The 24,158-nt window shown below is 59.4% G+C and overlaps 1 protein-coding gene and 1 pseudogene across 2 annotated transcripts in view; both read left to right on the top strand.

Annotated features, from left to right (window-relative positions):
• PLCG1 (phospholipase C gamma 1) overlaps positions 1-20,871 on the top strand; it is a 33,757-nt gene extending 12,886 nt beyond the window's left edge. The window contains exons 2-32 of one of the 2 annotated variants that reach the window (XM_060125188.1): positions 6,735-6,887; positions 6,965-7,058; positions 7,201-7,248; positions 9,439-9,523; positions 9,618-9,701; positions 9,925-9,959; positions 10,183-10,255; positions 10,355-10,456; positions 10,644-10,762; positions 10,841-10,926; positions 11,007-11,127; positions 11,829-11,997; positions 12,111-12,233; positions 12,315-12,416; positions 12,497-12,684; positions 12,912-13,112; positions 13,184-13,303; positions 13,392-13,572; positions 14,344-14,421; positions 15,208-15,311; positions 15,500-15,596; positions 15,852-15,921; positions 16,374-16,531; positions 17,892-17,988; positions 18,081-18,305; positions 18,380-18,528; positions 19,375-19,489; positions 19,605-19,766; positions 19,876-19,964; positions 20,063-20,247; positions 20,418-20,871. In XM_060125188.1, the coding sequence (XP_059981171.1) occupies positions 6,735-6,887; positions 6,965-7,058; positions 7,201-7,248; positions 9,439-9,523; positions 9,618-9,701; positions 9,925-9,959; positions 10,183-10,255; positions 10,355-10,456; positions 10,644-10,762; positions 10,841-10,926; positions 11,007-11,127; positions 11,829-11,997; positions 12,111-12,233; positions 12,315-12,416; positions 12,497-12,684; positions 12,912-13,112; positions 13,184-13,303; positions 13,392-13,572; positions 14,344-14,421; positions 15,208-15,311; positions 15,500-15,596; positions 15,852-15,921; positions 16,374-16,531; positions 17,892-17,988; positions 18,081-18,305; positions 18,380-18,528; positions 19,375-19,489; positions 19,605-19,766; positions 19,876-19,964; positions 20,063-20,247; positions 20,418-20,460 (3,656 nt within the window). In that variant the 3' untranslated portion in view covers positions 20,461-20,871. Of the gene's footprint in view, positions 1-6,734; positions 6,888-6,964; positions 7,059-7,200; positions 7,249-9,438; positions 9,524-9,617; positions 9,702-9,924; positions 9,960-10,182; positions 10,256-10,354; positions 10,457-10,643; positions 10,763-10,840; positions 10,927-11,006; positions 11,128-11,828; positions 11,998-12,110; positions 12,234-12,314; positions 12,417-12,496; positions 12,685-12,911; positions 13,113-13,183; positions 13,304-13,391; positions 13,573-14,343; positions 14,422-15,207; positions 15,312-15,499; positions 15,597-15,851; positions 15,922-16,373; positions 16,532-17,891; positions 17,989-18,080; positions 18,306-18,379; positions 18,529-19,374; positions 19,490-19,604; positions 19,767-19,875; positions 19,965-20,059; positions 20,248-20,417 lie in introns of both variants that reach the window. The other variant, XM_060125186.1, reaches the window with a different exon arrangement.
• Positions 20,622-22,252, top strand: LOC132505673 (biogenesis of lysosome-related organelles complex 1 subunit 4-like; annotated as a pseudogene).
• Positions 22,253-24,158: the final 1,906 nt, after the last annotated feature.

Here is a 24,158-nt window from a genome sequence, read left to right as displayed (position 1 = left end):
GCTCCCTGTGTAGGGCAGCAGAGGTGCAGAGCTGGGAATCAGCTGGTTGGCAGTGCGCTTCCCTTCGTGGATTCCTTTCTCCATCTCAGCATCCTCTGGGGGAGAATGTTCAGCTCCATTTGTGCTCTCTCCGGCCCTGATGTGTAGTTTCTTTGGAGGGTGGTACAGGAGGTGCTGACTTGCGGGATGGGGACTGGGAGTGGTCCATCTGTTTGGCCCCGGCTGTATGTGGAGAAGATGTGATTGATGAGAGATCGTTTCTGGGAAGGTCTGTACAACTCTTCCGATCCCTGGGACCCGCTCTTTTGAATCTCCTGGTGGCCTTGGCTTAGACCCAAGCAGGGCGTGGTGCTCAAAGAGCCCTGCCTGTTCTCTTTTGTTTTCCCCAAAGCACCATTAGCTTCCCATGGTTCCCACCGGCTACAGGAACCTGTGTACAGGAACCTCCCAGTGTTTTCAGATTACTCTGGCCCCTGGGGTGGTGCCCGCGCCCCCCCCCCCCGTGTCTGGTCCTTCTTTCTTCTCTCCACGTGGTCACCCCACTGACCACTGCATTTGCATATTTGTTGGAGCTCCTCAGCCTTTGTTGCCCCATGGCACCACCTCTTCCAGGAAGTCATCCCTGATACCCTCTTTGAGCATCTGTGGCCTCTTAGATAATTAGCTCTGGAGTCTAACTCTCGTGTGTTCATTCCTGCTTCTAAGCACTCTGTAAGCATTTTGAAGCCTCCCCAGGGACCTGGGTTTGGGGAATGGAGAGGAGGCAGATGTGGTTTCTTCCTTGTGGAACTCACAGGTCAGTGGCCTTGACACCAAGGAGGCATCAGATGGTGTGACCAGAATGCGGAAGCACCAAGTATGCCACGGGACCAGGCCTGATGGAAACTTAAGTTGAGAAGGTGGGCCTGGCACATGCAGAGGCTCAGAGGTAGGGGGAGCGCTGGGAGCGGATGTGGGGCTGGGGTCTCTGGATCTCGTGGCTCTGACTGGACTTGGGCCCTTTTGAGGAGTGCTGAGCTTTGCCCACCTTCCTCCAGGACACGCTGCAGGGCTGGGCGTGCACAGCCCACTGTCAGGGGCAGTGAAAACCCCAGGGGAAGGGACCTGTCCCGGTGACATTCACTTACCTCTTTCAAGCTTCCTAGATGTTTTTAAAAAAACTTTGGTATTTATCATGACTTACAGCTATTTTAAGTTGTAAAAAGTATTTACATGCATTTTTATACAGTTAGTTTCTTTTTTTAAAATTAATTTTTGGCTGCGTTGGGTCTTCGTTGCTGTGTGCGAGCTTCAGTAGTTGTGGCACACGGGCTCAGTAATTGTGGCTCGTGGGCTCTAGAGCTCAGGCTTAGTAGTTGTGGCACACGGGCGTAGTTGCTCCGCGGCACGTGGGATCTTCCTGGACCAGGTCTCAAACCCGTGTCCCCTGCACTGGCAGGAGGATTCTTAACCACTGCACCACCAGGGGAGTCCGGTTAGTTTTGAATTTCCTGGTGGCCTTGGGGAGAAACGGTTAGTTTCTATTGCAGAAACGGTTAGTTTCTATTGCAGTTTCCACCAATTAATTTATGCACTTAAAGGGAAGACTCTCTTAAGAGAAATATTTTGGCGAATGCATGTTTCACGTCCAGAAATTTGTGATATGTGTCATTTCGGTTTTTTGTGTGTGGTGGTGCTGGTGGTTTTCTTGACCGTATCTTCATCATTAGGGGGTTTAATTTTCAGTATGTTCTCTTGTCCCTTTCTAGCAAAATCACTTTGCTGACTCTGTGTAGTTCTCTGTCTGCATGTGAAGGGTTTATGGCAGGCCCACCCCCACTAAGGCCTTCACTTTATCCACAGGCTACCTAAGAGCTGAGAGACTTGCCTGAGGCCCAAGCTGTATCCTCAGAAACAGGATTTGAAACGTGGTGTTTGTGATTTCAGATCTGTTAGCATTCTCTTCTGGTGCCCCACCCTATGCAAGGCCGGGGTATGTGTAGTGCCGGCACGGCACGTGTTGGCTAGTGCACACGTGCGTAGGTGAGATGCTGTGACTGCAACAGGCCCGGTGCTGAGGCTCAGGAAGCAGCCTCTGGCTTAGAGCATGTCATGTCCATGTGCACCGATGTGAACTCGGAGGCTCCACAAGTCCCACTCTTCCCCCATGGTGCCCCATCCCCGTGAGACCCTTTTTGGAGCTGGGGAAATGGCTACTTGGGTTATTTTCCTTGGGCCAAGGCAGCTGTGGGCCAGCTTTACCTCGCCTAGGTTTGGGTTTGCCCCCAGCAACTCTGGCAGTGGCTGCTGCTGGCTCATGTAGGCCCCATGTCAATGGCACTAGGCACACAGGCAGGGGGCGTCAGACTTCACTGGGACTGGCGGCTCCTGGCAGGGCCCTTATGCAACCCAGTGAGGTAGGAGGAATCCCCAGTTTACTGATAGGGAAACTGAGGCCAAAAGAGTGCGGGACTGGGCTTCCCTGGTGACGCAGTGGTTAAGAATCCTCCTGCCGATGCAGGGGACACAGGTTTGAGCCCTGGTCTGGGAAGATCCCACATGCCGCCGAGAAACTAAGCCCGTGTGCCACAACTACTGAGCCTGCGTGCTACAGCTACTGAAGCCTGTGCACCTACAGCCTGTGCTCCACAAGAGAGGCCACCACAATGAGAAGCCTGCGCACCACAACGAAGAGCAGCCCCCGCTCGCTGCAACTAGAAGAAGGCCCGCATGCAGCAATGAAGACCCAACGCAGCCAAAAATAAGTAAAATAAATAAATTTTTTTTAAAAAAGAGCGGGACTGCCCAGGACCTCACAGCTAGAGTTTAAGATCTGTGTGGTTCTCCTCTGCTGGGCCTGGACAGCCTTCAGGAAGGGGATGGTCAGGGCAGGCTTCCTGAAGGAGTGGGAGGAGGCAGCCTGGCCTGTGAGCAGGTCCTCAGCCCTTAGGGCTGGCATGAGAGGCCAGTCCCTGGTCCAGGTGCGGTGGTCCCTCATTAGCCCAGAGCCTCTTGAGGAGGGCTAGTCTATTTCTTCATGAGAGTTTGTGGGCGATTAAATGCCAGGGACTGATTCCCCCCTCACCGCCCAGGCTTGTCGCTGTCTGCCATGGCCTTGCTTGGAATGGTAATACCCACGCTGTTCCTTGGGGCCTCTGCGTGGGCCTTGGGGACCTGGTCCTTAGAGGAATGAGCCCTCCATGGCTCCTAATGGGCTGAGCTGGCTGGGTTGTGCTGATGGACCCCCCCAGGCCCTCTAGGGTTTGGGTGAGCTTGGGGGTGGGCCTTTGTCATAAACGAAAGCCCTACTCCCTTCTGCTGCACATCAGCCCAGCCTGGCTGCAGGCCCCTGGTTGTGGGATCCTGCCCTTGTCCTCAGAGAGTTCCCCCATCTTACTCCCCCATCTCCAGCCTAGCCAGGACCTCCCAGTACCACTGGCTTTTCTTTTCCCCATGTCCCTTGAATGTTATTCTCCGTGGTTCTATGTGGGAATGAGTGCTGGGTCGTGGGTTTCCTGCTCCTCTAAGCAGTTTTCCTCCCTCCCCCAAGCTCCCAAGTCCTGAGAGGGTCTCTCTTCCTGCCCTTCCTTCAGGTCTGACCCAGACCCTGCAGGGCAGAGGCCGTGCCTGTCCCAGGGGGTCTCCTCCCCTTGATGGCAGTCCCTGGGCAACCGGTCCTGGCTCTCAGGAAGAGGACCCTGCTGTATTTATTCTGGGAGGCAGGAGGGTGGGGCTGAGGTGGGAGGTCACACAGGATGCAGCTTTTAAGAACCTGGTAGCGCCTCTCACCCTGGTGTCTTGTCCTTCCAGCCTGCGGTTGGCTTGATGGACTTGGAGGGCCTGAGGGCGGGGCTGACAGCTCCAATGGGGAGAAGTACAAGGGGCCTTGTGTGGCCAGCAGGAGCCTGGGAGACTTGGGCGCCTGGCCCAGAGCTGTTGTGTGCCTACCTGGTCCCTGTTTTGGGGACCAGCCTCTTTTGCTTCCGGCATGGTCTCACTGGAAATGTACTCAGGAGCACGGGGCAGGCCACAGGGCACCTAGGACCCGCTGGCAGTGTGTGTTGTGTGTACGTGTGTGTGCATATGCAGCACATGTGTGGGGTGCTGCAGGTGGCCTGGCAGCAGGCTTCAGATTGACCCTGCAGTTGCTTGCCGGGCGGTAGCCACATCGTGGACTAACTACCTCTGATGACTGGTGGGCAGCTGCGCGGAAGGGCCCAGGCTGTGGACCACACAGGCCTCGTTGGCCTGTATGCGTTGTGTGTGTGAGGTCGTGTGCCTGTGTGAGAGGTGTGGGAGCGGGGTGACAGCAGCTCTGCACCGGAAAAGCATGCTGGTTTCTGTTTCAGAGGGCAAGGTTTGTGGTTATTCTGCAGTTTCTGATCTGGGCATTTCCCCTGTTCAGCTCCTCCTTCCATCTTTGGGAACCCTGTCTTCTCAGGCTGGGTCTTTGTGACCCAGTCTCCCTCCCCACCCGCCCTCTGTTTTTACCTGAGCATAACTCTTCATTTTAAAAACCACTCCCATTGTGCTACCCCTCCCCCCAGTGGTGTGCCTGCTTTTTCCGTTGTTTGTTCAGTCATTCAGCAAGCACTGGGTGGCCTTGCCCAGCCTGGGAGAGATTGAAGAACAAACACACACGTAGTGCCCCAGGGTGTCAAGGGCATGATTACTGCAGGAAGGCTCTTCCAAATTGGGTCTTTGGTGAGAGAGAGTGGAGTCTGGGAGGTAGACAGCCCCTGGCTAGGGACCAAGGTGAAATGGGGGACAGGAAACACAACAGTTCTTGCCCTCAGTCCAGCTTAGGTGGGATGGAGCAGAGAAGATGGGAGGGCAGAAGTGGCAGTAAATCACTGGAGCCGCATCACAGCGGGCCTTGAAGGCCGGAGAAGGAGTGGGTTCTCCATAGTGGGCAACCTCAGGAGGGATCAGAACAACAACAGCCTATACAGATTCGTAGGCTCAAGAAGGATGGCTGATTGGTGAGAACTGGGGGGCCCTCAGCTGGAGGACTGGGCCTGTGAGGGTTGCTGAGGGCACGGGAGCAGGGCCCAGGGAGAACCGGCAGTGTTCTGGCAGGGGAGCTGGGCCTGGGGCTGGAGGCGATGCCACTGTTTGAGGTGGGATAGGTGGAGCACAGCTGTGGCTAGAGGGACAGGAAGAAGGCCTTGGGATTGGGCCTCTTAGAACATTCCAGCCGGGGTGCTGTGCGCTTCAGGCCAGGAGGGCTCTGGGGGGAGGTGGGCCAGGCAGCATTCTGGCAGCCCTCCTGGCTCCAGATCTTCCGGGCCAGTCTGGGTCGAGAGCATTTGAAGAGGCTCTAGAGCCAAGGGAGCGCTCAGAGTCATTTCTGGCGGCTAAGCCAGGCTTCTCTCTTTTGACCTCCCTAAATCTGTCTCTTTATCTGGCTGGAAAGTGTGCCCTCTGTGCAGGGTCCCAGCCAGCACCCAGGGACAGTGTGAGTGTGCAGCCAGGCGCTCTCCAGGCCTGGGGTCACAACCTGTGTGCCTGCTCCGACTGTCTGTGCAGACCACAGACCACCGAAGCTGACAGAGCCGACGGGGTGGGGGAGGCTTGAATGAGTGCCCACCATGTGCCACCTACAGGGCTGGGCGCTCTGGGCTGTTAGGACCTTTGAGCTTACCAACACCTCCAGGTGCCGCAGTCTGTTACCTGTGTTCACCGAGGGAAGCAGTGGGGTCAGAGCGGTTGTCACTCTGCTGAGGTCACGCAGCCAAGGTGAGGTGGAGCCCGGGAGTCTAGTCCCAGCAGGCCCACCCCAGGGCCCACGCAGGTCTTTTCTGCCACCCTGCCTTCTAGAGAAATTCAGTCAAGCTCTTTGCTCTAGAGATAGTAAAACCGAGATGGAGGGAAGTTAAATGAGTCACTCAGTGTCATCTCAGAGGTAGTGGCTGAAGCAGTTCATCTGCCACTCTGACCTGGGTGCTGCCCCAGTCTGTGCCGTGAGGCCAGAATGGGAGCCATCCGTGGGCAGCCACTGCTCTTGCTGGGTCTTGCTCAGGGATATTTAGGGGGTGAGCCGTCAGGCTGCACCAGTTCTCTTGGCCCAATCCCTCCTTCCTCCTACGGACCCTGAAACCCATTTGGGCCTGCCCAGCCCCAGGCCTGCCCTTGAGACTTTATGATTCAGTTTGTGTACCTGTTTTTTTTTTTTTGCGGTACGCGGGCCTCTCACTGTTGTGGCCTCTCCCATTGCGGAGCACAGGCTCTGGACGCGCAGGCTCAGCGGCCATGGCTCACGGGCCTAGCTGCTCCGCGGCACATGGGATCTTCCCGGACCGGGGCACAAACCCGTGTCCCCTGCATTGGCAGGTGGACTCTCAACCACTGCGCCACCAGGGAAGCCCTAGTTTTAGTACTTTTGTGTCAGGAAAGGGTCCTCACAGAACAGCCGTGGGTCCCCATTTCTCTTTGTAGAGTCCGGCTCTTTCCCAGGTCAGAGTAAACTGCCTATATTGTCACCGAGGGAAGGTACACAGGACGGAGATTCATGTTCCCGCAGACACTCAGCTTTTAGCAGAGCTCTGTCCTTAGACTCAGCCCAGTTCTCTTCTGTACCCCAGTAGGACTGAGTGGTCTTGACTCTGCCCGCCTTCCCGGGGTGGGGGGGGGGTCTCTCTTTGTGGTCCTCCATGAGGAGAGTGTGGGAATGAGTGGGAGACAAGGCTGCCCTCGTTTCAGTGCTAACCCTGAGAGACCTCAGCCTGACCTTGACCTCTTCCCTGCCTTCCTAGTTGACATTCGAGAAATCAAGGAGATCCGCCCGGGGAAGACCTCACGGGACTTCGATCGCTACCAAGAGGATCCTGCTTTTCGACCGGACCAGTCACACTGCTTTGTCATCCTGTATGGAATGGAATTCCGCCTGAAGACCCTGAGCCTGCAAGGTGGGAGCTGAGGAGGTGGAGGAGTTAAGGGCAGCAGCCCCTGGCCCCAGGCTCAGCTCTTTGCCCCTTGCTCATAGCTACGTCTGAGGATGAAGTGAACATGTGGATCAAGGGCCTGACTTGGCTGATGGAGGATACGTTGCAGGCGGCCACACCCTTGCAGATTGAGAGGTAAGAACCCCCCGCAGACGTGCTTAGGGTTGGGGCATCGGGCTCTAGGGAGCAGGGCAGGGACTCAGGCCTCTGTGCCCAGAGCCTGCCTGCTGGTCTCCTCCCTAAGCCTGGGCCTCACTTCGGGCTTCTCTCCCTCCAGGTGGCTGCGGAAGCAGTTCTACTCAGTGGACCGGAATCGTGAGGATCGGTGGGTCCTGCGCTGTGGCTCTAGCCCAGCAGGGTGGGTTGGGGCCGCCAGAGCAATAGCCCACCTCCAGGCAGCTGCCTGGAGAACCGGAGGACCTGCCTCAAGCAGGGTGGGCAGGTGGTTCTGGCACAAGGAGCTTCCTGCAGAAGGCCCTCTGATGGCCTTGTGCGAGCTGGCAGGAGAGGCCAGGGACGATAAGCCACGTGCCCTGCCACTGTGGGCAGAGATAGGCGGTACAGAACTGGCTCTGGGTGTCCTGTAGTTTGTGTGTGGGGGGGGTGCTTTGAAGCTCACGGCTTTGAGGCCATGGTGTGACTACCAGAGGGGCTACAGAGAGGTTCAGGACAAAAGCTGGGTGATGCATGATGAGGACCGTTGACTGGGAGAGAGGTGGACACCACGGAGGGTGTTGAAGAGAAACATGACGTGACCCGGGTTCAGTTGCACAGAACTGCTAGCTGCGCTTGGAGGGTCCAGGGCAGGTGGAGTGGAGAACTCAGGGAGCAACTCCAACGCTCTGGGTGAAGAAGACTGGGTCAGGGTGGGGTATTAGGAAGGGGTTGGATTTTGGCTAGGCTGTATTTTGAAGATAGAGCCCAATAGCATTTCCTAACAGATTGATTTTGGGGTGAGAGAGAGTTGAGGTTTACGGTAAAAAGCTTTTTGGCGTGAGCATCTGGAAAGGTGGAGTTGCCATTGACTGAGATGGGGAAGGCTGTGGGAGGTGCACACTTGAGTGGGTGAAGTTCTGTGATGCCCTTAGATGTTCAGGTAGAGATGTTGAGCAGGCAGGTGTGTAGAACGAGTTCAGGGGAGAAGTTGGGCTGGAGCTGGAACCTGAGGAGCACATAGGTGATATGGAAGGCCACGAGGCTGGTGATGCCTGGGGGTAACCTTGGCAAGAAAAGGGAAGGAGGCTGGTGGCTGATCCCAGGCCCATGCTGCCTCAACACTGGGGACTGGGGAGGTGAGGAGAGGAGCCAGCCAAGGGAAGTGGCTGCTCTAGAGTTAAGAGGAAAATCGGAGGGTGTAGAGCCCTGGAAGCCCAGGGAAGAGGGGGTGGTCAGCTGTGCCCGGCCTTGTCACGTGTGGGGAAGACTGAGAGGTGCTCCTTGGACTCGACAGCACAGAGGTCGTTGGTGACCTTGAGGCAGGCAGTGGACAGTGGGGATGGGGTTCAGGAAATGAAAGGAGCCTGGGTCTCTCCTTTAAGGCACTGCTGTGAAGAGGAGCAGAGAAGGGGCAGTGGCTGGAGAGGAAGCAGGGCAGACAGGTGTTTGGGGGGGAGTGGTAACAATCTGCGTGTAATGCTGATGGCAAGGAGTCCACAGAAGGAAAGCTTGATGACGCAGCAAGTTTCCTAACCTGCCCCGTGAGGACCCTGACGGCCCCACCCCCGGTGACTGAGACCAGGCAAGCGCTTGCTGAACAGCACTGGCTGATAGATAGCAGGACTGCCCAGGGCAGGGCTGGACTCCTCAGGGAGTTTTGGTGCTGCCTGCCAGGCCCTTGGGCAAGAGAAGGAGGGGTGCCCACATTCCCCTCCCTGCTACCACCTCCCAGGAAAGAAGGCCTCCCTCTCCCAATCGTGTTCATCCTGTTGCCAGGCCCAGCATTGTCCTCCGCCCCATTCTTGGGCAGGGGTGCTTCCCTGTCAGACCCCGGGAGTGTGCTCCATTGCCAGCAGTGGTATTGGGCTGAGAAGGATCTTCCCCCTCCTCCCCTCGGAGGCCCTGACTCCCAGGGGCAGTGGGCGGGAGTCCTGTGAGCTGCCTGCCCCTCTCGGGGAGTTTGAGAATGAGGTGGAAGGAGCCTAGAGGTCCCGCAGTAGTGGCTGCCTCTCTCTGTCCTTGGGAGAGCTGAGGGCCCAGACGTGTGGGCTGAGCGGTGCTGGTGGGAGGGCGGCCCAAAGATGGGCTCCCCTTGCCCCGCCCTGACCCACTTTACTGAGGCTGGTGACCCCTCCTTGCCAGAATCCTAGACTTTCCTTTGCTCAGCTGAGGAGACCGAGGCCCAGAGAAAGGAAGGGACTTCCTTTGGTTACCCCATGGTTCTGAGCCAGCCTCACTGTCAGGACTGCAAGTCCCAGAGTAGTGTTGTTTACCTGTTCAGCCCCAGGTGGACTCAGCCCACAGGTCAGAGGTCGTGAGAGGTGGGGTGAGGCCACTGGCGATGTCCTTGTTTCCTCAGTATATCAGCCAAGGACCTGAAGAACATGCTGTCCCAGGTCAACTACCGGGTCCCCAACATGCGCTTCCTCCGAGAGCGGCTGACGGTAAGGGCCGGTGGGCCGTCTGCAGGCGGGTGGGGAGGCTGGCTGCCCCAGGCCCTGCGGGAGGCCTGACTGGAAGTGCCGCTCTGCCTCGCAGGACCTGGAGCAGCGCACCAGCGACATCACCTACGGGCAGTTTGCTCAGCTGTACCGCAGCCTTATGTACAGCGCCCAGAAGACGGTGCATGAGCCACCTACCCCCACCGCCCCTACCCTGCTCTCCCACCCCAGCCCCGCTTGCCTCAGCCCTGCTGCCCTGCTTGGGGGCGATTGGGTGCCATTTCTCCAGTTCTTCTCCTCGTGAGGCCTGCCCCTTTCTGTTGCCCCAGCCTTTCTTCCTGAGAGCCCCTTCCCCACGTGGCCTCCCAGGGGCTCTCATGCTGACCTGGTTCTGTCTCCTGCAGATGGACCTCCCCTTCCTGGAAGCCAGTGCCCTGAGGTTTGGTTTGAGTTGGGGAGGTGGGGTTCTCCCTGGGCCCCTTTGTCCCTCGCCTGGTTGATTCCCGATGCAGGTGGGAGGCAGCGGGAGCAGGGGAGCCCTGCTGGCCCATTCCGGGCGGCTGTGCTGGCCGGGAGCTGGGCCCTGCCTTCCCAGGGGCCCCTCATTGTCTGTGGCCCACGCTAGCCAGCCGGCCGCCAGGCATTTCCCTTCTCTTCCGCAGGGCGGGGGAGCGGCCGGAGCTCTGCCGGGTGTCCCTTCCTGAGTTCCAGCAGTTCCTCCTCGAGTACCAGGGGGTAGGACTGGGCTGGGGTTGGGCCAGGGTGCTGGCTGAGAGGGGCTGGGCTCACCACGGGATGGAGGCCCCTCACATGCCCCACCCTCCCACCCATCAGGAGCTATGGGCTGTCGACCGGCTCCAGGTGCAGGAGTTCATGCTCAGCTTCCTTCGAGACCCCTTGCGAGAGATCGAGGAGCCTTACTTCTTCCTGGATGAGGTGAGCCCTGCCCCTCACCCTCCATCGGGGAATCAGGGAGCAGACGGGCCCACGGGAGCCCGGCCAGGTCCCTCCCGCAGTCCATCGTGCCCCCGACCTGGATTGAGCACTCTCTCCCGTGTCACCCTGTGCTGTGGCCCAGGGCAGGGGCTCATCCTCTCTTCTCTCCGCATTTGCTCCTGGGCAGTTCGTCACCTTCCTGTTCTCCAAGGAGAACAGCATATGGAATTCGCAGCTGGACGCCGTGTGCCCCGACACCATGAACAACCCCCTGTCCCACTACTGGATCTCCTCCTCGCACAACACGTGAGTGGCTCCCTTGGCCCACACCTGACCCCGGGAGGTGGGTCTCGCCTGACCACCTCGCCCTGCTTCCCTGTCCAGGTACCTGACCGGGGACCAGTTTTCCAGCGAGTCCTCCCTGGAAGCCTACGCCCGCTGCCTGCGGATGGGCTGCCGCTGCATCGAGTGTGCGTGGGGGCTAGGTTGGGCGGGGGGGGCGGGGGGGAGGCCTGCCCGCTTGACTCTGGTCACCTTGCTTGCTCTCCAGTGGACTGCTGGGATGGTCCAGACGGGATGCCAGTCATTTACCACGGACACACCCTGACCACCAAGATCAAGTTCTCAGACGTCCTGCACACCATCAAGGAGCACGCCTTTGTGGCCTCAGAGTGAGTGGCGTGGCTCGGCTCCAGCTCTCTCCTGGGTCCCCTTGAATGTGCTACCCCCTCCCTGCCTTCCACCTCCTGCCACCTGCTGGAGCCCACCCTTCCCGAGCCATTCACTTCCTGCACGCTTGGCCCACCTGCTCACTCCATGGGTCTTTCTCAGCCTGTGGAACACAGTCAAGCTTTTCTCATCCTCAAAAATTAATTCCTTAACCCTGGGCTCACAAGGCCATTGTCCTGCCAGTTCCTTTCCCGTCACAATCCGGAGAATTGTCTGTGCTCCTTGTCTCTCACTCTGCAGTTCCTATTGTTCCCCACAACACGTGGTCACTAGTCTCTCCCACCTCACTGAGGGGGTCACTGGGGTCCCCCAGTAGCTAAATTTGGAGGCTACTTGTCACCTCTCCTGACCTTGGGTGTAGGATGTCTCTCCTTGCTGATGGGGCAGCCTCCATGATGAGATCAACTCTGGGGACACCTGCCTGCAACAGTCCCAGCCGTTGGTTTCTGCTGCACCCAAAAGTGCCTCTCTAGACCCCTCTCCTACCCCCCACAGTGGCCAGGGCCTGCCTCTTCTCTGGGGTGACTACCCTCTAGAAGGGACCTTGGGCCCGAGGCTCCTAACACCTCACTCTGTGAGGGTCTGAGCCGTGACTCCTCGGAATTGCAGGATCTGTGTTACGCACTGGTCCCCCACCCTGCAGGTACCCGGTCATCTTGTCCATCGAGGACCATTGCAGCATCGCCCAGCAGAGGAACATGGCCCAGTACTTCAAGAAGGTGCTCGGGGACACACTCCTCACCAAGCCCGTGGACATTGCTGCTGACGGGCTCCCCTCACCCAGCCAGCTCAAGAGGAAGATCCTCATCAAGGTAGGGCTTTGGGGGCCCCACTCCTCCGCTCCAGCTGTGGGTCCAGGCCTGGGTGAGGAGGTGGGGCTCTGGGCCTGGGCCTGGGAAGCCACGTCGTGGCCTGTCCCCCACAGCACAAGAAGCTGGCTGAGGGCAGTGCCTATGAAGAGGTGCCTACGTCCGTGATGTACTCTGAGAACGACATCAGCAACTCCATCAAGAACGGCATCCTCTACCTGGAGGACCCCGTGAATCACGTGAGCGCTGGGCCTGGCTGGGCCTGAGGGGCAGGGTGGTGAGAGCGCTCTGTTCACAGGCCTCGCTCCCGCCTCTTCCAGGAGTGGTATCCCCACTACTTCGTTCTGACCAGTAGCAAGATCTACTACTCCGAGGAGACCAGCAGTGACCAGGGCAACGAGGACGAGGAGGAGCCCAAGGAGGTGAGGGGCTGGCCCAGGGCCGGGGGCCGGGCTGGGGTCAGAGTCACCGAGTGTCTCTGCTGTCGCCCTCTGCCTTGCAGGCCAGTGGCAGCACAGAGCTGCACTCCAACGAGAAGTGGTTTCACGGGAAGCTCGGGGCAGGACGGGATGGGCGGCACATTGCCGAGCGCCTGCTCACAGAGTACTGCATCGAGACCGGGGCCCCCGACGGCTCCTTCCTCGTGCGCGAGAGCGAGACCTTCGTGGGCGACTACACCCTCTCCTTCTGGTAACCCTCCCAGCGCGTGCACACGTGGATCCGACGCCGGCAGGGGAGGCCAGGTCCCACAGTGCGTCACACGCACACACGCTTGCAGTTAGCGCGGAGCCCCTAGAGGGCCGCCCCCACCTGAGCCGTCCTCAGGGTGTCTCCTGCTTGAGGCCTGGTGCCTCGCCGCGGGTGGAGCGTGGCGTGTGGCCCGGCCTGCTGCTCACTGCCTCCCCGTGTCCCCTCAGGCGGAACGGCAAAGTCCAGCACTGCCGGATCCACTCCCGGCAGGACGCAGGGACCCCCAAGTTCTTCCTGACTGACAACCTCGTCTTCGACTCACTCTATGACCTCATCACACACTACCAGCAGGTGCCCCTGCGCTGCAACGAATTTGAGATGCGCCTCTCAGAACCCGTCCCGCAGACCAACGCCCACGAGAGCAAAGAGTGAGGGAGGGGATGGGGACGGGGCAGGAACCCGGGGGTGGTGGCCGGGTCTGACTCGGGCCCGTCCACAGGTGGTACCACGCGAGCCTGACCAGAGCGCAGGCCGAGCACATGCTGATGCGCGTCCCCCGGGACGGGGCCTTCCTGGTGCGGAAACGGAATGAGCCCAACTCCTACGCCATCTCCTTCCGGTGAGGGGGTCCCCCTGGGGTCTGGGGCGGTGCGGGCACGCCTGGTCTGGGCTGCCCTGACCCTGTGTGGCTGTTCGGTCCCTGTCAGGGCTGAGGGCAAGATCAAGCACTGCCGCGTCCAGCAGGAGGGCCAGACCGTGATGCTGGGCAACTCAGAGTTCGACAGCCTCGTGGACCTCGTCAGCTACTACGAGAAGCATCCCCTGTACCGCAAGATGAAGCTACGCTATCCCATCAACGAGGAGGCGCTGGAGAAGATCGGCACAGCGGTGAGAGCCTGGGAGGCAGGGCGGGGCAGGCCGCACCTGACGGTCCCGGGGTGCTGTGGATGTGGGGAGCAGAGAGGCCCGGGGGCCGCGGGGCTGCTGGGAGGGCCAGCTAGCCCAGCTGGAGCCAGGAAGGCATCCTGGAGGGAGTGGCCTCTGAGTGGCATCTACAAGGACAGGCACAAGCTGGCCGGGTGAAGAGGTGGGGGCAGGCGTCCAGCAGAGATCCCCGTGGGCCAGGATGTGGGGTGCGGAGGTCCTAGGGCTCACACGGGGAGAGGGTCTGCCCGGGGCTGGGCACAGACCAGACTCTGTCCCCAGGGCAGGGGCGCATAGGCTACAGAGGCGCGGCTGTGGAGGGAGACCAGTGAGGGAGGAAGGCAGGGCTGTGGGGCGGGGCCCCAAGGGCTCTGGGCCAGGGGTGTGGCCCTGGGGAAGAGGAAGGGGTCCAGCGCAGAAGGTCCACTTGAGACTCTTGTCCTTGGACCTGGGTGGCCTAGGCGCGGGCTGCCGCCTGCTGAGGCTGGGGTGTGAGAGAAGTGTGCTGGGGGCCTGGGGCAGGCGCAGGGGGGCTTCAGGAACCGAGACTTTGGAGCCGTGGGCGCAAGGGCAGAGAGAGGAGGGGTGAGGCCAGGCCCCTGAGGTTGGGGGACCCTGGCGGACCAGGTGTGTGAAGGCAGCAGACTTGGTCCGGTGAGGAGGGGTGGGGACACGGAAGCCAGCAGCCTCTTTCCCCTCTGGGCGTTAACAAAGCCCCTTCTGTCCCGTTTCCAGGAGCCCGACTATGGGGCCCTGTATGAGGGCCGCAACCCCGGCTTCTACGTGGAGGCGAACCCCATGCCGACTTTCAAGGTGCAGCCTCGGGCTCTGGGCGCAGGCAGCTGGGGAGCATCTCCAGCTGCCTGGGGCTTGCATTCTCTGCTCAGGGCCACCTGTGGTCTTTGGGGAGAAGTGATGTTGTGGTCTTCCGAGGCCAGAGAGGGGGTGAGAGGTGTGCGGTTGGTGTACGACCGCGTCTCTCCCGGCGCCGACCCCTCCCCAGCCCTGTTCCTGGGGGTCCGCACCGACCCTTCCAGACTACTCCCTGGGTGACCCCTGTTTTCTCCCTGGGGGCAGTGGGGTGGGCATGGGGCACGCTGGCCAGAAGACGGTGTTCTCTGCCCCTCCCTCCCTCCCCTTATGGAGCTCTGTCAGGGCTTTTTTCTAAGGGGTAAGGAGCTGTGCCCTTTTCCTCACCTGCTTTCCTCAGCAGCCATGGAGCCTGGGAGAAGATTCCTTCTCCTACTTTGCAGATGAGGAATGATGGGGTCCCAGGCACACTGCAAGCCTTCCGGTCCCAGAGGAGGCACTCAGCACCCGCAGACACTCCCCTCCTAGCCTGGCTCCTGGGGCCCCGGGCAGGGGCTTGCAAGGTTCTCCCTGGACCCCGAGGAGCTTCCCTGGCAGAGGCCCTGCTCTCCTGTTCCATCTGCCCTGGAGCCTCCCACAGGCCCGGGCTGAGGACGGTAGTGAGGCTGGGTCACTAGCGGTGGCGCCTGAGCCCCAGCTGGGCAGCCCCAGCGCATGTGCATGCGGCCACAGGTCAGGAGAGGAGGCGGAGGGCCTGTCTGCTTTGACCGGTGATTCTCTTCCCTGCAGTGCGCCGTCAAAGCTCTCTTCGACTACAAGGCCCAGAGAGAGGATGAGCTGACTTTCACCAAGAGCGCCATCATCCAGAACGTGGAGAAGCAGGAAGGAGGCTGGTGAGCCAGCTGAGAGCCCGTGGTGCGGGGCCAGGCATCCTGGGTGCTGGCGGCGTGGACAGTGAGAGGGGCTTGGGCGGCACAGGCCTGCAAGGGCCTGCATGGGCCCCGAGGTGTACCTGCAGGGCTGCCTTCCTCTGGGGGGGTTGGGGTGGCTGCTAGGGGTCAGCATGCTGCGGCTTCCCCAGGTGGCGTGGTGACTATGGTGGGAAAAAGCAGCTGTGGTTCCCGTCGAACTATGTGGAAGAGATGGTCAGCCCTGCGGCCCTGGAACCTGAGAGGGAGGTGAGACCAGAGCCCCGTTGGTGGGACGGGGCTCCCGTCCCCAGACTCCCTTCCTGTGCACACGCCACCACGGGCAGGGTCAGCGTGCCTGTGCGTGCACAGCCCCTCAACGTGCGGTCCTGTCTGCCCCGCCGAGGCCGCGGTCTCTGATAAACGTGGGCCACGCTCGTGTATTCACACGCTCGCTTGTCAGGTGTATTTCCCATGTGGGCACAGTGGGCTTGCTGACCGTCCGTGGGCTTTTGCCTTCCGCAGCACTTGGACGAGAACAGCCCCCTGGGGGACTTGCTGCGGGGAGTCTTGGATGTGCCGGCTTGTCAGATAGGTGAGCCCCCAGCCCTTTCTCTGCCCCTTAGGGTCACGCAGTCCCTGGTGGCCCTGTTCAGGCCCCAAGGGAGAAAGCCAATGGCCGGACCCCTAAAGGCTGCCATCACCCTGAGCTCTCCCCATTCCTGGATACACTCTTGACGCCCAGGCTCCCTTCTTCACCCCTGGCCTTGACCCCTGCGTGCTCGCCCTGCGCAGGCGCTGTGGAGGGTGCCACTGGCGAGCTGAAGCCCACGGTCCTGATGGGCTGGTCCCTGGGTTGACAGAGGCTTGGGGACGGGGTGGGGATGGGCACGCGGCCCGGAGTGGCAGCGACTTATTGCTGGTCTGCAGCGTTCTCAGCTGTGAAGCGGGCCTGGCAGAGCAGTGCTGCCTCCTCACGGGGTGTGGGGTGGGGACTCAGGCACGTCTGTCCCCAGCTCTGCGCTCCTCTCCCTCCCTCCCTCCCAGCCATCCGTCCTGAGGGCAAGAACAACCGGCTCTTCGTCTTCTCCATCAGCATGGCATCGGTGGCACACTGGTCCCTAGATGTGGCTGCCGACTCACAGGAGGAGCTGCAGGACTGGGTGAAAAAGATCCGGGAAGTGGCCCAGACTGCGGATGCCAGGGTGAGAGCCTGCCAGTGGCCCTCAGAGCAGCGGGGCAGCCCCGGGTGGGCAGCCCCCGCCGCTAGGCAGGGATCGGAGGAAACACACGTGGTCGGCGGTATGGCATGTTGAGGGTGTGTTGAGTTTGAGGTACCTGTGGGACGTCCAAGTGGCCCTGCTCAGTGGGCTTTTGGATACCAAGGGCAGAGGTGAGAGGACAGGTCGTGGGGTGGAAGCAGGAGTGGGTGCCCAGGGGCTTAGGGATGAGGTGGTATAGGTTGGGAACCAGGTGTGTGACCTTTGAGGATGTAGGTTTCAAGAAAGAGAGGCAGAGGGGTCTGATGCGCGGAGGGCTGCAGAGCAGACAGGCAGGGTCCGAATCTGAAAGTGCCTGTTGGAGTTGGCAGCAGCCGTGTCAGGTCGTGGTTGGGTGGGATGGCAGTGGACATCACGGAGCGTGGAAGGCAAGGGCGCAGCCTCTGCCGGGCAGGATGGTGGAAGAACGCGGAGCCCAAGCTGGGTCGGAAGGACCAGCCTCTGGAGGAGGGAGGCTCTTCCACTGAGCCTGGGGCAGAGGAGGAAGTGCTTGCCAAGGTGTGGGAACTCCTGCTCAGTGCCACCGCAGTCATTTGGGGTGGGGTGGAAGGCCTGCAGTACACACCTGTGGCTGCTTTGGAGAAAGGACACCCACGAGCCAAGCCGAGAGGGCTGGGTGCTGAGGATTCTGTCAGAGCAGGGCCCGGAAGGACAAGGCAGAAAGGACCAGGAGGTTGAAGGGATGGCTCCTGAGGTCTGGGCTGAGAGGGGAAGGAAGAGTCTGAGAATAGGAGCCCCTTCTGGAAGGAAGTGGGCCTCCAGGGGTCAGAGGACGGGATGGGGGCACTTGTGAGTGGGCCTCCGTAGCTGAAGTCTGGCCACAGCGAGTAGTAGGTGGTTGTGTTGAGTGAGTGAGGGGAACTGAGGGGTGAGGCTTCTGGGCCAGGGTGGGTGGGAAGGACGACGGTCCTTAGGACACAGAAGATAAGCCCGAGTCCCCAGCGAGGTCACAAGGAAATGGGGAGGCGGCCTATGTGCCTTTGTGAGGGAGGCTTGGGTACTGAATGGTCACAGCATCTCTGCAGGTGCATCCAGCTCAGGGCCCTGGGGTGTCACTGGGGCCCGGTTGGTGGTGAGGATTCCACTCTCCTAAGTCTTGGAGAGCATGTGTCCTCAGGGGCAGGGAGGAGAGAGTACGTTTCTGGGGTGAGACTGGGGACAGACAGTGGGGTCTGGAAGGTGTGGGTGGGCATGCCCCAGGTGGCTGGGGGCTTCCCTCTCCTGGTGGGGGGGAGGGAGGGGTCCGGAGGGGTCCTGCCTGGGCTCAGGGCCTGTGTGTCACCAGCTCACTGAGGGGAAGATGATGGAGCGGAGGAAGAAGATCGCCCTGGAGCTCTCCGAGCTTGTCGTCTACTGCCGGCCTGTTCCCTTCGACGAAGAGAGTAAGGGTCTGGCCCAGGGGCAGTGCGGGGGTCTGGCCCCCAGCAGCGCCCGGGTGGGCGGGCTCTGTGAGCTCTCTCCCTGTTTGGCCCAGAGATCGGCACAGAACGCGCCTGCTACCGGGACATGTCGTCCTTCCCGGAAACCAAGGCCGAGAAGTACGTGAACAAGGCCAAAGGCAAGAAGTTCCTCCAGTACAACCGGCTGCAGCTCTCCCGCATCTACCCCAAGGGCCAGCGGCTGGACTCCTCCAATTACGACCCCTTGCCCATGTGGATCTGTGGCAGTCAGCTGGTAGCCCTCAACTTCCAAACCCCAGGTGAGGAGGTGGCCCATGGGGCGGGGTCCTGCCGGGCAGCTGGGCTGGAGTCCACTGTAACCCGGCTCTTCCAGACAAGCCTATGCAGATGAACCAGGCCCTCTTCCTGGCCGGCGGGCACTGCGGCTACGTGCTGCAGCCGAGCATCATGCGCGACGAGGCCTTCGACCCCTTTGACAAGAGCAGCCTCCGTGGGCTGGAGCCGTGCGCCATCTGCATCGAGGTGGGAAGGGGGCGCTCTGCTGGGCTCCTTCCAGCGTCCAGGCCGGGGTGCTGGTTAATGCCATGGGGCAGGGGGCACTGGACTGTCCTGGAGTTCGAGGAAGATGTAACTGTTTTCTGAGGTGGGCGTGTAGCTACCAGCCTCCCCCGTGGGGCTGGGCTCTGACCAGCACAGGCTGGAGGCAGCTGGCTAAGTGTGGACAGTGCTTGGCACTAAGGAGTCGGGCTATCCAGTAAGGCCAAGCCATGGAGAGCCACTGCCTGGCAGGAGTGGGCAGAAGACAGGCAGGAAGCTAGTGCCAGTGGTGAGCTAGCGGCCCACCGGCAGGAATCGGCTAGATGGTACTTAACTTCCTGGAACGGGGCTTGAGTGAGACGGAGGCCCCCTGCCGCCCCTCGAGGTCCCGGGGCTCGCTCTGTGGTCGCACCCTTGAGGCCCCTGGTGAGCAGCCGTGATGTGGGCAGCTTGGTGCTGTGGGGTTCAGGTGTGGGGCCTGAGCAGTCTTGGAGGGAGGAGTGAGGACGGCGTGGGGTGAACCAGGTTTCTCCCGGAGAGGAGCTATTTTTTTTGTTCTAGGGGGAAGTAATTTTTAAATTTTCATGTTAAAATAGACGTGGATTTCATGTGGAGTTGACTGCAAAAACTCACGTGAAAATTTTGGTTAAGGCTAGGACTTCTTCAAAGGAACTTCTGCTGCGGCAGCTGCCTTTAGAGCCCTGATGACTTGAGGGACTTAGTGGGCAGTGTCCTTGGGGCCCAGCAGAGGGCGCACTGCCTCCGCTGGGTAGTGGGGACTTGGCATGAGTTGGAAGGACCATCCTGGGCCCATCTTTGCCTGCCTTACAGGTGCTGGGGGCCCGGCATCTGCCGAAGAATGGCCGAGGCATCGTGTGTCCTTTCGTGGAGATTGAGGTGGCCGGTGCTGAGTATGACAGCACCAAGCAGAAGACTGAGTTTGTGGGTGAGTCTCCTCCCCGCTCACCATCCTCATCCTCCAGGGCACTGAAGGCCCCTCCGCACCTGTGATCCGTCCTCTCCTGGCAGTGGCCTGAGGCCTTTTGCCCTTGCTTTCGCAGTGGACAATGGACTGAACCCCATGTGGCCAGCCAAGCCCTTCCACTTCCAGATCAGTAACCCCGAATTCGCCTTCCTGCGCTTTGTGGTGTATGAGGAAGACATGTTTAGTGACCAGAACTTCCTGGCTCAGGCTACCTTCCCGGTGAAGGGCCTGAAGACAGGTGAGGACCATTCCTAGAGACTGTGCCCCCCGCCCCGAGATCTGGCTTGTGGGTGAGGGGGCTTTGCTCGCCTTCCTCTTGGGCTCAGGGCCAGGCTTTCTCCTCCTAGGATACAGAGCTGTGCCTTTGAAGAACAACTATAGTGAGGACCTGGAGTTGGCCTCCCTGCTCGTCAAGGTCGACGTTTTCCCTGCCAAGGTACCTGCGGCCAGGTGGGGCGGGGCAAGTGCCGGGCCCAGCCTCACCGGGGGCCAGTCAGCCGCTGACCCCCTGTGCATCTGCCCCTGTTGAAGCAGGAGAACGGCGACCTCAGTCCCTTTGGAGGTGCGTCCCTGCGGGAGCGGGGCTGCGACGCCTCGGGCCAGCTGTTTCACGGCCGGGCCCGGGAAGGCTCCTTCGAAGCTCGCTACCAGCAGCCATTTGAGGACTTCCGCATCTCCCAGGAGCATCTCGCCGACCATTTTGACAGTCGGGAACGAAGGTGAGGGGGTGGAGGCGAGGTGGCCAGTGTGCAGCCTGGAGGAGGGGGCCTGAGAGACGGGAAGGAGTGGCTGGTCCGCCTTCGGTTCCTCTCCCTCCTGTTGGCCTGTGGGCTGTCCCCCTGGGCTGTAAGGCTCGCTGCTGGTAAGGACACTCTCCCCTTCCGTCCAGGGCCCCGCGAAGGACTCGGGTCAATGGAGACAACCGCCTCTAGCTGTGCCCCAGCCTCGTTGAGAGCAGCGGGTGCTGTGCACCTCACGGAGGGCCGTGGACTGGGTTCCTGGGAGGCTGCCTGCGTGGCAGCCTTCCTGGCCTTGCCGCCTGGAGCCTGGATTCCAGCAGTGGACGCTAGATGGAAAGCATGCCGTTAATGAAATGTATCACTCACTATTCGGGGCCTCCACGCCCCAGCTCTGGGTGAAGGCAAAAACTGTACTGTGTCTCGCATTTAAGCACACGCATCTGGCCCTGCCTTCTGGAGATGGAGCCTTCCATCTGTGGGACCAGGACCACGGCCGCAGCCTCTCAGAAGGAGAGGCTGCCTCAGCCGGCGGCATGGGAGGCTCTGAGGGACCACTGACATTCCTGAGAGGAGGGAAGGAGGAGCAGCTTTGCTGGGCTAGGGCGACGAAGTTTACATAGTCCTGCAGCTTTAAAACCACAGCTGGGCAGGGAGGGAGGGTACGTGTTCCCGCAGTTCGGCCCTGGAGCCAGGGCGGAGGAGCAGAGGGCCTGCCTGGCGAGGAGGACGCAGCACAAGGGCACATTGCCCACGACCAGGAGCACCACCCAGCCTGACAGACGCGGGGCCGCGTGGGCAGCTGGGCTGTGGAGGGTTGCCCCGAGAGGGCCAGCGGAGGAGGCCGAGCCCCGGGGTGCCACCTGGAGCAGGGACAGTGACGACGTGCCCAAGGCCACAGCAGCACCCCGGGGCCATGGGAGGACGAGGGCCCCGGGGCTGGACACGCTGGGCTGTGGCGCCACCTGCCTGCGGCCTGGACGCAAGCCTGAAGCACCCGCTCACCAGGGTGGACCTGTTCGTGGGCGCTGGATGTGCTGGGCGGCGACTCCTCCCACGTGGTCAGCGAGGACGTGCCTGCATTCACGCCACGGCCCCCGAGATCCACAGCAAGGCAACAGCTTGGTCAGGACGATCGGCGCCGGTGGGGCCAGAATGGAAAAGCAGGTCACCAAGGCAGAGGTCAAGCTGGGCACTGTCCCCGTACGTTCAGGAAACTCCTGCACACAAGTAACGTGTCCTCCCTCAGCAAGGCACCCTCTGCAACCCCAGCAGGCTGGCTGTGACCCCCAAATCAGACCGAAGACCACTTCTTTCCCTGTTGCATCGAAAGACCTTGGAGCTGAATCTGCCGGATGACAGTGCAAGGGGACGCTGTCTGAGATGATCGCAAGTATTTGTGAAATCATCAATCAAATCCTGTTAATAGACGTACATGATGTTGGAGTATGGAATTTTAAAGTTTATTTTTTGCACACTCTATTTCTCGCGATCTTCATTACTTCACATAGGATGTATGATTTTCTACGTCTTCCACTTTGACCTGAAAGCTGCTTGGTGAGGGGATTGGGGAAGCAGAATGAATGAACTTATCTGTGCACTGTGGCAGAACTGTTATTTTTATGGATTTTACAGCTCAACTAACAAACAGTGTTACCTTTTCAAGATTTATATATACTCTTCAGAAGAACCACTGAGCCGTTAAAGCCTTGTTGTTATTCGAGCCTAATAGTGATTCCGTTTTCTATAGCTTACTTTTAGGATAGACAGTAAATTATTTAACATTATATTAAACTTTCCATATCACGGACTGTAAACCGAAGGAAATTATACAATTTCTGAGAAAACGTATTGATTTATTTAAACTAATTCTGAAGTTGTATTTGAAAGTATGACCTCACAGTCAGCTGTCCATAGCAAACATGTCTATATATGGTTGCCAACGTTTGGTTTATAATTTAAATGTTAATAAAAATTTTAAATTTTATTGGAAAAGCTTTCCTTCTGAAAAGGACTTTAACAATTAATTAGAATTATTTTTCTTCTCCATGGTACTGTAATGACATTCTGCTCCCCACCCTTGGATGGAAATGTCTGTGAGGAGCAGTGGTGGGCTGCCTGCCCTGCTGGCAGGGGTTGATCTGGGATGTTAAGCACCGTCAGGAATGGGCGAGGCGGGGTGGGGGGGGAGTGGGGAGGAGAAGACAGAGCAAAGCCTGTTCTGGTGATGGAGGTTTCTTTAAAGGCAAGGAGAACACAGGATGCTTTCCCTCAGGAAGGAAAGAGGGATTAAGGAGCTGCCGGCCTCGTGGGGGACAGGCAGCCGGCTGCTGAAGGGCACTCACTGTTACGCTCAACGGCAGTTTCTGTCCAGCTGGTGAGAAGACCCAAGGAAGGCGATGGAAGCTTGGGGAGGACAGAGGCCGGGGTCCAGGCCCGTGGGCGTGAAGGTGCTTCAGCACAGCCAGCGTTCAGCTCACGCAAACCCACTGCCCGCCCCTGGGCACAGGGCTGGCCGTTCGCAGCTCTGTTGCCCTCTTAAGAGCTAACTAACTGTCAGATAAATTACCCTCACGCCTTTTACCCTCTAACTTGTTCTTCTGGAGGCTCGGCAAAGCCTGCTGCTGTCGGGAGACTTGTCACCTAGGGATGCTTGCCTGGTGGTTATCCTGCGGTAGAAGCAGGTGAGGAGTTTCTGTTCACCTCCCAGGTCCAGCAGATCTTCCCTCTGGGCTACCGGGAGGTGTGAGGCCACGCCCTCGTCCAGCTCTTCCACCGAGGGTGTGGCAGCATGGAGTGCAGCCTGCCTGTGAGCAAGCCCAGGTTTCCACAGGCAGCCAGCTTTCAGGGTGAACCGGAAGCAACCAGAGTCCCCTTGCCAGTTCCGCAGAAACCTCGCCTTAAAAAAAAAAAAAAAAGCATTCAAATGTACATTTCTGGGTGCCACTCTGGTTGCCTCTGTAGCTTGCAGACAAAATCTCTGTGCCTAGAACATGGTTTAATGGGCCCTTCCCTTCCTGTGGCTATTTTTGTAATGGTCTGTGCTGCTGTGGATCGAAAATAATGCTGTACAGAGAAAAGAGCTGCCTGCCTGATGGATGGGTGGGGACAGGCATAGTAAGCCAGCCCAGGAAGCCTGAGAAGATCTGTCATTGAAGAGACGCAGGTAGGTATAATCAGTTGGTTGGTTGTTAGAATGGTCATTGGCACGCCACCCTGGTGTGATAATGCAGGTAGGTACCCAAGCAGGGTCACTGGCCTTGGAGAGACGAAGATTTTTTTGAAGACAAGCCCAAGGTGGATTTAGTTGTCAGTTCAGAGCATCCCTTTTCTGTATGACAAATCAGACCAAGACGTACATTCCCCAAGTTCTCAGATCTGGGGCCAGTCCTGGTCCATTGTAGACCCCCTCTGAGTACCATCCACCAGGAGAACTGGGATCGCAGTTTAAAGTGTTTCCTGTCATCTCTGAACTCGATCAGCCGGAGCGCCCCTGCTTGGGTTCTTGCTGGCCCCTTGGCTTTCTTCCTGGAGCTTCATGGTCTGACTCAGAGGAAGGTGGTCTTTTCCCTCGGACAAGAAGGTGGCAGGTGGGAATTAACCTAGGCTTTCCTGACCCGTGTTTTCCCAGAGTCTTATGGGCAGGAGAAGAAAGCTTTTCTAACCAGTGACGAAGAGGTTCTGTGCTGGCCGTTGGGTAAGAAGCCATCTGTGCCGTCATGTGGCTTCCCTGGCTGTGGATGTAGACCACTTTCATTTTCCCAGGACATCCCTCCTTTACTGGCTCTGCTGTCTCAGGCAGCCTCACTGACCTGAGACACGCCTCCTCCGGGCTCTCCTACGATAGCCAGGTGACTGCCTTTGCCTTTCACTGCAAATGTCTTGATCCTTCT

The sequence above is a fragment of the Lagenorhynchus albirostris genome, chromosome 15 (genome assembly GCF_949774975.1).
Source record: "Lagenorhynchus albirostris chromosome 15, mLagAlb1.1, whole genome shotgun sequence".
Classification (NCBI taxonomy): domain Eukaryota; kingdom Metazoa; phylum Chordata; class Mammalia; order Artiodactyla; family Delphinidae; genus Lagenorhynchus; species Lagenorhynchus albirostris.
Note: the sequence above shows the minus strand (reverse complement) of the source record. Positions and strands in the feature narration are given on the sequence as shown.